The sequence below is a fragment of the Otolemur garnettii genome, unplaced genomic scaffold (assembly GCF_000181295.1).
Source record: "Otolemur garnettii isolate 467f Iridium unplaced genomic scaffold, OtoGar3 scaffold00046, whole genome shotgun sequence".
Lineage (NCBI taxonomy): Eukaryota > Metazoa > Chordata > Mammalia > Primates > Galagidae > Otolemur > Otolemur garnettii.
The window spans coordinates 13,090,128-13,100,966 of NW_003852441.1; the positions used below are offsets into that span (position 1 = coordinate 13,090,128).

Genomic DNA, 10,839 nt, shown 5'->3' on the forward strand with positions numbered 1-10,839 from the left:
AAGAAAAGAAAAGAAAAGAAAAGAAAAGAAAAGAGAGAAAAGGTCTGAAGCCAGGGAGTGACATCACAGATTAGTCACTCTACCTATTATCTCCATGTCACCCTCCCCCACCTTCACATATGTTGACGCTCAGCCCATGTTTCTGGGTGCCCACTCTGTGCTGGATGCAAAGGATAAACTCAGCACCTAGGTCAGTATGGCAGAGAAGGAGTCCCCAAGTCTTCCTGGAGACTAGGATCTGTCAGGAGAAGAATCGAAAAAGGAGATTGATTTCCAGACTTCCTAACCCTTGTCTTCCAACTCCTTCCCCATTTATGGGAAATTTTGAATGACCAACCTAGTTTAATATCTTCATGGGATTAGTTTTCCATTTCTTCAGAGAGTTGACTAATGACTTTCTCCAGGAAAGTTCTCACCTTCATCCCTTTTGCTGGTCATGCCTCTTAGCTAGACAGGGACACTTCTCCTTTAACCAACAATCTTCTTTTCTCCTACTCCCTCCTCCTGCATGGATTCGTGACTGTTGAACTCTACTCCAACCCTCTGAACACAACTCTTTCTGAGATGTCACACTCCTCTACCCAGGGTCATACTGCCCCTTCCCTAGCCTAAACTACCTTCATCCCACCTCACCCCCCGCTATCTGCCCAATCTACCCAGTTCATTCAGGAGAGGCTGTCCTCGGCTGCCCTCCCAACACACCCATTCACAGCTGCCCTCCTCCACTTCTGTGTCCAGAGTCACTACCCTATGCCATGGGGACACAGACAGGGTCTCTCCTCTCCCTGAAGCTTGTGTTCCCATTGATGAAGCAACTGGTATCAAGGAAGCAAGACTGCAAGCCCCATGGGAGCAAGGTTGGCTGCTATGTGCCTGGTGCCTAGACCAGTGCTTAGCACTTAGCAGGCACTCAATTAACAGTCACTGAATGAATGAAGTAAAAAAATAACAAGATGATCTCAGATAGGAGAGTAGGTACCATCAAAAAATTAAGCAGGGTGCTATCATAAAGAGTTCCTAGGCAAGGAGAGGGAAGCCAATTTTTATAGCATTTTCAGGGAAGGCTTCTATGAAGTGATATCTGAACTGAGACCCAAATGATAAAAAGAAGGTGTGAGTGTCGCAACGGGGGGAGGGGAGAGCTTGGAAATACAAAGCCCAAGATGAGAACAGGCTCCTCATCTCCGAGGATTGGACAGGCAGCCAGTGCAGATGAGGTTTAATAAGATGTCTGAGGAGAACAGAGACTAGATAGAGTGTGTACACCCTTGAAATCCTCAGGGGGTAATTATGACATTTTACAAATTTTTATTTAAGTCATACCAACAAGTGCTCAATGCTTAGTAAAGAGCTGAATGAATTTTTACAAAGCGAACACACCCATGTACTCTGAACCCAGACCAATAAAAAAATCATTACCAAAATCCCAGACATACCTCTCACCACTCACGGCCCCCCAGGAATGAAAGTAATGACTAGTCTGTCTTCAAACCCCATAGATTAGTTTGGCCTAGTTAGTACTTTACATGTATGTATGAATGGAATCATACGATCTCCAATCGTACTGATCTGTCTGTGCCTTCTTTAACTCAACAGTAGGCTTGTGAAAGGCATCCATATCAGTAGGTATAGCTGTAGACCTGTTGTTTTATTATTATTTGTGTGTATGTGTGTAACAGTCTCACTTTGTCACTCTTAGTAGAGAACCATGGCATCATAGCTCACAACAATTTCAAACTCCTGGGCTCTGATTCTTCTGCTTCAGCCTCCCAAGTAGCTAGGACTACAGATGCCCACCACAACCACTTGGCTATTTTTATTTATTTATTTTTTAATATTCTGGCTTTTGTTTTGTTTTTTGAGACAGAGTCTCACTATGTTGCCCTGGGTAAAGTGCCATGGCATCATAGCTCACAGCAACCTCAAACTCTTGGGCATAAGTGATTCTCTTGCCTCAGCCTCCCAAGTAGCTGAGACTACAGGTGCCCACCACAATGCCTGGCTATTTTTTGGTTGGAGTTGTCATTGTTGTTTGGCCTAGGCTGGATTCAAACTGGCCAGCCCCGGTGTATGTGGCCGATGTCCTAGTGCTGAGCTACAGGCATGAAGCTGCTTGGCTATTTTTAGAGATGGGGTCCTACTCTTGCTCAGGCTCATTTCCAACTCCTGAGCTCAGGCAGTCCACCCACATCTGTCTCCCAGAGTGCTAAGAATACAGGGTGAGCCACCACGCCTGGCTTAATTTTTTGTTTCTTATGCATTCTATTGTGTGAATATATTTCAATTTTATTTAAATATTCTACCATTGAAGGACATTTAGATGGTATCCAGTTTGGCTATATTACAAATAATTCTGTTGTAAACATTCTTGTAGATGCCTTTAGGTAAATATATGTGTGCATTTCTATTGGATATATGCTTCAGAGTAAAATTGCTGATTCTTAGTGTAAATATTCAGCACTAATAGATAGTAAAACAGATTTCTATAGTTCTTGTACCAGTTTCATTCCCATCAGCACAGTGGAATTCTGGTTGCTCCACACCCCACTGGACTGAAGAAGAACCCTCTGGCCTTTGTGTGGAAAGTAGACAGTAGGATGTCAATAACAGATACAGCAAGACCAAACTAAGGTCACTGCAGTTGTCCAAGAGAAATGAGAGAGCCTTGGACTAGGCCAGGGGCGGGGGCAGAGAAAAGAAAGCAGATTTGAGCTATAAACTCATTGTTTCCTCCGGCATTTCCAATGACCCTTTTTTTGTCAAGACCGTTAGATGGCGGCAAGCAAGACAGAGAGAAACTCAGACCACAAAGGAAAGCAAACACTTTAACCAAAAGAGTAAAAATCTCAGATAGGTAGGTTATTCAAAATTGGTAAATTCAAAAGGCAATCCTAGGCCAGGAGCAGTGGCTTACACCTGTAATTTTAGCACTCTGGGAGACCGAGGCTGGTGGATTACCTGAGCTCAGGAGTTCAAGACCAGCTTGAGCAAAGAAAGACTCCCATCTCTACTAAAAATAGAAAAACTAGCCAGGCATTGTGGTGGGCGCCTGTAGTCCCAGCTACTTGAGAGGCTGAGACAAGAGAATCATTTGAGCCCAAGAGTTTGAGGTTGCTGGGATCTATAATGCCATAGCACTCTGCCCAGGGCAACAGAGTAAGATTTTGTCTCAAAAAAAAAAAAGGCAATTCTAAATGTGTTTGGATCCAGGAGACTCTCAGTAAGTGATCTAAACAGAGAGTAAGGAGAGGGTCAACACTGGCCCTGGCCCTGCCTTGAGACAGGAAGAGAGGGGAGTGTCCACTGGCAAAGTCAGTTCAACTCAGCGGGTGTTTCTCTGAGGTTGCTGTGGATGAGAAAATAGAACTAAAACTCTCAGTCCCTTCCTGGAGAAGAACAAAATGCTGTCTTGTATGGTGTGTGCCCGACAAGACATGTAGGGAAGCAAAGAGCAAGACAGCTGTGGAATTCCAGAGATGGGAGAAGGGCACAGAACCTGGCCTGGTAAAACAAAGATAAAGACAAGGCTGGAGCCTAAGTGAGGAGCCTTGAATGCACTGCAGAGTTCAGTCATAATGGGCTACTCTGTGAACCCATCCTAAAGGATTTGAGCTGAGAGGAGATCAGTTGAGCTGTATTTAATCTGATTGTGGCAGCTAGGTTAGATGGTGGAGTGCCATGGGCAAGAGCTATGAGAATCCAGTGAGGAGGCTGAGAACATCATCCTTCTTGGAGGTGATTGAGATTGAACGTGGGGAAGAAGAAAAAAGAACTGACAGATTCAGGAGTCTCTTAAAGAAAAATAAAGAAGACTTGAGGTCTGGCTAGGTATAGGATTAAAGTTTTCTAGACCGGATGATTTTTTTCCACTGATGGAGACAAGAAAGTCAAAGGGAGATGGATTAGGGGGAATAGTTTGAGGTCAGCATGAAGCTGACTGGATTTGAGCTAAAACTAAGACATTCAAGTGACCATATCCTTCAGACAGTTAGATTTGGATCTAGAGGGATCAATTTTGGAGGTGACTATCGGCAGCGGGAACAGCTGATTCCTTCGGAGGTGATAGGCTTTGCCAGGAAGGCTACAAGGAGAAAAGAACAGACCCCGAGCTGAATCTCAGGCTATCCTACACTGCACATCAGAGCATCCACTAGCATAACTCTTCCACACTTTTCCATGATCCCAATTCACCACCATTCCAGCACCACCATTTCTTCCTGCTACTGGGGGAACTTACAGTTTCTGAGCATTTACTCTGAGCCAGTCTTCAAACCAAGTCAGCTTGTTATCTCACTGAATCCTGAGACCAGCTCTGTGAAGTACCTCTTGCAGACTCATTTTACATAGGACAAAACTGAGACAGAGAGAGATGAATCAATTCAAAGAGTGTGAAGTAGTGCAGGCTTGGCCTTGAACTCAGGCCTCCCGACTCTCACTCAGTTGGGTACCTACTAAGCGCTAAGATTTATGGTGAATGTGATGTTGGACCCTACCCTTCAGGAAGCTGCAATCTGGACAGAGATAAAGTAGGCACATAAACAATGATACATTATTTATGTAAAGCCCAACAGCTCCAGGAGTAGAGATAAAGTCTCCCCATAGTCCAAAGGGTTGAGGACATCACAGCAGTCTCCCCCAGGAGGCAAACACTGATATGAAGTGGCTATGTGGATCCAGAGGGTGGGGTGGGAGTGAGAGTTGTGGGGACATGCTATCACCCTGACTTTTGTCCCCCAGGTACTGTGTCCGGGAATTGCAGCTGTTCGCGCAGGGGGCAAGGGCTGCTGTGGTGCAGGCTGCTGTGGAAATCGCTGCAGGGTAAGATCCAAATTAAGAAGGAAGTTGAGACTTGGTCTCTGACCCTGTCCTCGCAGAGCACTCCCTACAAAATTTCTAGCTACAAGAACTCCACTGCAGAATCCCAGGCCCCGCTTCGCCACTCCCTCCCACCGGTAAATTCTAGGTCTCAACGTGCCTGGCCATATGGTACTACAACCCCCAAGAACCTCCGTGGCCTCTGGCTCCTAGGGTTAGCCTAACTTCTAGCTCCGGATTTGACGGGAAATGTATTTTACACTTGACTGGAGAAGAACTCGGTAACGTGGGGGCTAGAGCTAGGCGCGGTGGGACAAGTGGGGAGGTTGCGGCCCTACTCACCTCACTTTGCACACCGCATCCAGATGCTTCGCTCAGTCTTCTCCTCTGCGTTCGGGGTGCTTGGCGCCATCTATTGCCTTTCAGTGTCGGGAGCCGGGCTCCGAATTGGACCTCAATGCTTCATGAACGGCGAATGGGACTATCACTTCAAAGAGACCTCGTAAGGTTTAGCCTGCCCTTCCTCTCTTCCATTCTGTGCCCCTTCACACCTGCCCTTCCCATCTGGGCAGGTCTCAGCTTCGAGGGAACTCCCTCCACGTGGGCCAGCTGAGCCGTTTGCAAATGCCCCGATGGTGCCTGGGGTGGAGGGTGGGCCATATCGGAGACCACCTCTCACGTGACCCTGCCCCACCCACAGAGGTGCTTACTTGCTCAACCGTACTCAGTGGGATTTGTGTAAGGAGCCACCTCACGTGGTCCCCTGGAATGTAACGCTCTTCTCGGTGCTGGTGGCCGCCTCCTGCCTAGAGATCGTGCTGTGCGGGATACAGCTGGTGAACGCGACCATTGGTGTCTTCTGTGGCGACTGCGGAAGGAAGGAGGTGGGATGGTGTGCGGTGGAGTTGTAGAAGGAACCTGTTTGCTCCTGGCTGCATCCTCACTTTCTCTTTTCCTCAGGGCACCCCTCACTGAGGTTCCATTGACCACCAGATTGCACCTGCTCGCTTGTTTGTGGACACCCACTTGTTGCTCCTATGACCTGGCTCTCTGGAATAAAATTCTTTGAGCTCTCTTCCCTGCCTCAGATTGTGCCCTATGCAAGGGAGAGTATGCAAGGGCTTCTAGATATGCCCAAGCCTGGGGCTCTTGTCTTTGGGGTCCCTGTACCCTGCTTATAATTATCCTATTAGATAGATATTAAGCTATGAGCTTGCACTGGAAATACAACTGGGAAACAAGATAGAGAGTTCTGGGTTCTCAAAGAACTTAACATTCCAGGAGCGAAAGATGGGAAATTATTTATTTATTTATTTATTTGGAGAGTCTCACTCTGTTGCCCACCCTAGAGTTCCATGGTGTCATCCTAGCTCACAGCAACCTCAGACTCCTGGGCTCAAATAATCCTCCTGCCATGACCTCCTGAGTAGCTGGAACTACAGGCTCCAGGCAGGACACTGGCCATTTTTTCTATTTTTAGTAAGAGGTTATCTTAGGTGAGGCTGAGCTCAAACTCCTGAGCTCAGGTGATCCTCCTGGAGGGCCAGGGTTACAGGCATGAGCCACCATGCCAGGCCTAATGATGGGCAACTTTTAAAAGAGGCAAAAGATTATTTTAATTGGTAATAAGCACTTTTTAAAAATGCATTGGTAGGCTAGGTATGGTGACTCAGCCTGTAATTCCAGCAATTGAATGGCCAAGACAGGAGGATCTCTCAAAGCCAGGAGTTTAATACCATCTTGGGCAATGTAGACGGACTAGGATAAATAAAACAGCCTGTGCCTGTCTCCGGAGGCTTGAGGCAAGAGGATTGCTTGAGCCAGGTGTGGTGGCTCACTCCTATAATCCTAGCATTCTGTGAGGCTGAGGTAAGTGGACTGCCTGACCTCAAGGGATTGAGACCAGCCTGAGCCAGAGCAAGACTCCCTATCTCTAAAAATAGCCAGGTATTGTGGTGGGTGCCCATAGTCCCAGCTACTTGGGAGGCTGAGGCAAATGAATCGCTTGAGCCCAAGAGTTTGTGGTTACTGTGAGTTGTGACACCATGACACTCTACCAAGGGCACCAACGTGAGACTTGATGTCAAAAAAGAAAAAAAAAAGGGTGGTGCCTATGGCTCAGTGGGTAGGGTGCTGGCCCCACATACCAAGGGTGGCAAGTTCGAACCCAGCCCCAGCCAAACTGCAACAAAAAATAGCCAGGCAACAAAAAATAGCCAGGCGTTGTGGTGGGCTCCTGTAGTCCCAGCTACTCAGGAGGCTGAGGTAAGAGAATCGCCTGAGCCCAGGAGTTGGAGGTTGCTGTTAGCTGTGACACCATGGCACTCTACCGAGGGCAACAAAGTAAGACTCTGTCTCAAAAAAAAGGATTGCTTGAGCCCAATAGTTTGAGGCTGCAGTGAGCTCTGATTAAGCTACTGCACTCCAGCCTGGGCAGCAGAGTGAAACCCTGTCTCCTTAAGAAATGAACCAGGCAGGATGTGGTTGCTTACCTGTAATTCTAGCACTTTGAGAGGCTGGGGTAGCCCAGAGTTTGGAGATGAGCCTGGCAACATAGTGAGCAAGAGTGGGACCCTGCCCTCTACAACAAATAGAAAAGTTAGCAGCTGTGGGTAGTAAGTAGCACGTCTGTAGTCCCACCTACTTTGGAGTCTGAGGCAGGAGGACCCTGGAAGCCCAGGAGTTTGAGGTTGCAGTGAACTTTGATGATGCCACTACACTTTAACCCCAGGGACAGAACAAAACCCTGTCTCAAAAAATTTTTTTAAAAAGGAAAAACAAAAAATTAAAACACTCATACACACAAAAAGCAAAAATGTTGAGGATGGGATAGATGTTGACTAATAAAGGGACTTTTTTTATGATAGGTCAAGTCTGAGAGAGTGAAATTGTAGCTGACATCTAGCGGGTTTGCTAACCCTCTGGATACCTGGGGCATCTACACTGGGCAGAGAAAACAGTAAAGACAAAGGTACTAAATGGGAATCAGTGTTTAGAAAAGCCACTGTCTGGATTTTGTAAGAGAAAATAAGGAAATTTTTGAAAAAGACACTTTAGGCTAAGGTGCCAGCCACATACACCTAAGGTGGCAGGTTCAAATCCAGCCCAAGCCCGCCAAACAACAATGAGGGCTGCAAACAAACAAACAAAAAAAATAGCCAGGCGTTGTGGGGGCGCCTGTGGTCCCAGCTACTTGGGAGGCTGAGGCAGGAGACTCACTTGAGCCCAGGAGTTGGAGGTTGCTGTGAGCTGCGATGCCACAGCACTCTACCCAGGGGGACAGCTTGAGGCTCTGTCTCAAAAAAAAAAAAAAAAGAAAGAAAGAAAGAAAAAGACACTTTAGCCTCTTAAACTCTATAAAACAAAGCCTTAAAGCTTTGTCACATCCTAATTTAGTAGAATTATCTTAATCCAAGGTTACTGGTGGTTCAGAAAGGAGACAACTGAGCTCCTGATGGGAGTAGAGTATCTGCTGCGCTCAGAAGGCCAGAGACTTCCTTCACCTGTCTGAAAAACTACGTGTTTACGTGTCTTTTTTTTGGACTACAAGTCTGTGACTTTCAGCAGTCTCCCATGGACCCCTGAGATCAAATCCGAAAGTAGTCCTGGCCCAATTTTAGATAGAAGGGGTAAAGGAGACGCAGTTTCCCATCCCCTAAAACAGGCAAGACCAAGGCCAAGACAGAGAAGCTTTAATCACGGAAGGTAGGACTAGCCTTTAGGTCTGGGAGAAGTTGGGGAGAGTCGGCTGCGGTGTCAACTGCGGCAGCAGAATAAGCGCACGTCGTTCAGCGCTGTGTCATCGCGGAGACCTCTAGGTCGCTCAATCTTGGTCTGCAGGCCGCAAGAGCCTTTGGCACATGGGTCGCTCCAGTCTCCAAACTCTCCCCAGCTCAGCCCAGGACCCTCCAGTTCGGTGCCATCTGAGCAGCGGAAGCGCACGTTGTTGGCAGCTGTGTTGTCCCCGGGGACCGTGGGTGCCTCCACGCGAAGCGAGAAGGCCACTAGGAAGCCGCCGCCAGGACACCACAGCGGCTCACTCCACTCTCCCCATCTACAGAAAAAAGGCGGGGGAGCTCCTAATCTGGAGCTCCAGACAGATCCAGATCTAGGGCCTCTCCAAACCAGTCGCTACAGGACTACGCGGGCTGAACGTAGCCACTGGATGCTGCGGAGGTGCAGAGGAAGGGACTTCCATCCACCCAGTTCCCCAGAGCGCCCCCACACACACACTCCTGTATTACTGCCCTGTGGCTGTGGAAGAGCCTGTCTGCCAGGAGGGGACGTGTCTGCCGTAGAGGATCCTGGACCCCTGCCCCTCGCCCACCTTCCAGACTGGGACTCCACCACATGTGTGTTGAGCTGGGCATCCCCGCGCGCGCAGTGCAGCCGAATCCCGTTCAGAGCCGTGTCGTCGCCAGGAATGCCTTGGGGGCGTTCCACCTGGATGAGGAGGAGAGGAACGAAGAGGAGTCAGGGGAATCCTTGGGCTCCCTAGCCCCGCATATCTATCCGCTCCAGGACGTACGTCTGAGTCCATACCTTTAGCGAAAACCCACTGGCGAAAAATCCAATAGGACACATCTCAGGCCAGGCCCAGTCTCCCCAGGTACCCCCGTTAGTCACTTCGATAACCGACATATAACCGCTTGGGGCGTCTGCCTGCGCATGTTGGCAGCCAGTCACCCACAACAGCAGCAACAGCTTAGCTCCGACTACCCACTCCATCCTTCAGCGTTTGGGAAGGAGGCCTCTTAAGCAGGTTTTTATCAGTTTGGCTGCTATAAAGGTTCAGATTGCGGAAGGCCCTCTTGGATTAAGTGACACCCAAAACTAATCCGCTCTTGGAACCCTGCAGAATCCATTCTCTGTTTGCTGAGGTGGCTGAGGCTCTCAGCAATAGGAGAGGAGGGGTAGCACTGGCTGGAAAATGGAAACAGCCTCCACCTACTGAACGTTTACTATAGGCCACAAATTATTTTATTTAGTCCTCACAACCATACAACCATTTTAGGTTAGAATTACCCTATTATTTTAAAGATGAGGGAACTAGGACCAGGTGCCCAATGGTTCACGCCTGTAATCCCAGCACTTGGGAGGCCCAGGAGGGTGGATTGCCTGAGTTCACAGGTTCAAGAACAGCCTAAGCCAGAGAGAGACTTCATCTCTAAAAATAGTGCTAGGAACTCCTGTAGTCCCAGCTACTTGGGAGGCTGAGGCAAAAGAATTGCTTAAGCCCAGGAGTTTGAGGTTGCTGTGAGCTAGGACACTACAGCACTCTACCCAGGGTGACAAAGACTCTTGTCTCAAAAAAATATAGAAAATAAAAAATAATAATAAAGATGAGGGAACTGGGGCTCAGAAATGACAAGCATGGCCAGTCTAGGTGGCTCATGTCTGTAATCCCAGCACTCCAGGAGGCAGAGGTGTGTGGATTGTCTAAGCTTAGGAATTCCAGACCAGCCAGAGCAAGAGCAAGACCACATCTCTACTAAAAATAGAAAAACTATTCAGCCTTCAGCAGGCACCAGTAGTCCCAGATACTCAGGAGGTTGAGGCACGAGGATCACTTGAACCCAGGAGTTTGAAGTTGCTGTGAGTTATGATGCCACTGTATTCTACCAAGGGGGCGGAGTAGGGGGGAAGGGAGAGAGAAAAAGAGAATGACCACAAGCCAACTTGCTCAAGGTCACAGCCAACAAGCCTGGAAACAGTCCAGCTCTAGGACTGGAGATCAGAGCTAGGAATGGAAGTGATCTCGTGGGAATCCCTCCGGGACAAGATTGATCAGCAGCAAGGGACCTCTGGTATGTGAGATGGCATCAGAGTTAAGGATAGGGTGTGAATCCATGAATTGCAGTAGCTGGGAAAGGTCTTCTTAGAGATTGGGGCCACGCTCCTTGAGAATCTGGGACAACCTTCCCCACTCCAGAAAAAATATATACACTGAGATAAAGAAACAATTCTGGCTCGGCGCCTATAGTTCAACCAGCTAAGGCGCCAGCCATGTACACCTAAGGTGGC

At 48.2% G+C, this 10,839-nt stretch overlaps 2 protein-coding genes across 3 annotated transcripts in view; one reads left to right on the top strand and one right to left on the bottom strand.

The window, feature by feature from the left end:
- The window catches only part of TM4SF5 (transmembrane 4 L six family member 5), a 6,808-nt gene extending 918 nt beyond the window's left edge, over nucleotides 1-5,890 (top strand). Inside the window, exons 2-5 of the mRNA XM_003791279.3 lie at nucleotides 4,738-4,818; nucleotides 5,181-5,317; nucleotides 5,516-5,699; nucleotides 5,776-5,890. Of these exons, the coding sequence (XP_003791327.2) occupies nucleotides 4,738-4,818; nucleotides 5,181-5,317; nucleotides 5,516-5,699; nucleotides 5,776-5,790 (417 nt within the window). The 3' untranslated portion in view covers nucleotides 5,791-5,890. The remainder of the gene's footprint in view (nucleotides 1-4,737; nucleotides 4,819-5,180; nucleotides 5,318-5,515; nucleotides 5,700-5,775) is intronic.
- Nucleotides 5,891-8,490: 2,600 nt separating this feature from the next.
- VMO1 (vitelline membrane outer layer 1 homolog) lies at nucleotides 8,491-9,929 on the bottom strand. Of its 2 annotated transcripts, none has more exons than XM_003791201.2 (3): nucleotides 9,358-9,929; nucleotides 9,143-9,258; nucleotides 8,491-8,869 (listed from the first exon to the last, which is right to left on the bottom strand). In XM_003791201.2, the coding sequence occupies exons 1-3, from the start codon at nucleotides 9,541-9,543 to the stop codon at nucleotides 8,572-8,574; spliced, it is 600 nt and encodes a 199-aa protein (XP_003791249.1). In that variant the 5' UTR covers nucleotides 9,544-9,929; the 3' UTR covers nucleotides 8,491-8,571. The 2 variants fall into 2 exon arrangements, with proteins under 2 accessions (XP_003791249.1, XP_012661545.1); XM_012806091.1 differs by having other exon boundaries at nucleotides 8,567-8,869; nucleotides 9,163-9,258.
- Nucleotides 9,930-10,839: the final 910 nt, after the last annotated feature.

Bases quoted from the DNA above. Each gene is read 5' to 3' on its own strand.
- VMO1 (XM_003791201.2), bottom strand. From the start codon at position 9,543: ATGGAGTGGGTAGTCGGAGCTAAGCTGTTGCTGCTGTTGTGGGTGACT. The intron at 9,259-9,357 runs GTATGGACTCAG...CTCCTCATCCAG, and splicing joins CCAGTGGGTTTTCGCTAAAG to GTGGAACGCCCCCAAGGCAT. The intron at 8,870-9,142 runs GTGGGCGAGGGG...TTTTTTCTGTAG, and splicing joins GTGGAGTCCCAGTCTGGAAG to ATGGGGAGAGTGGAGTGAGC.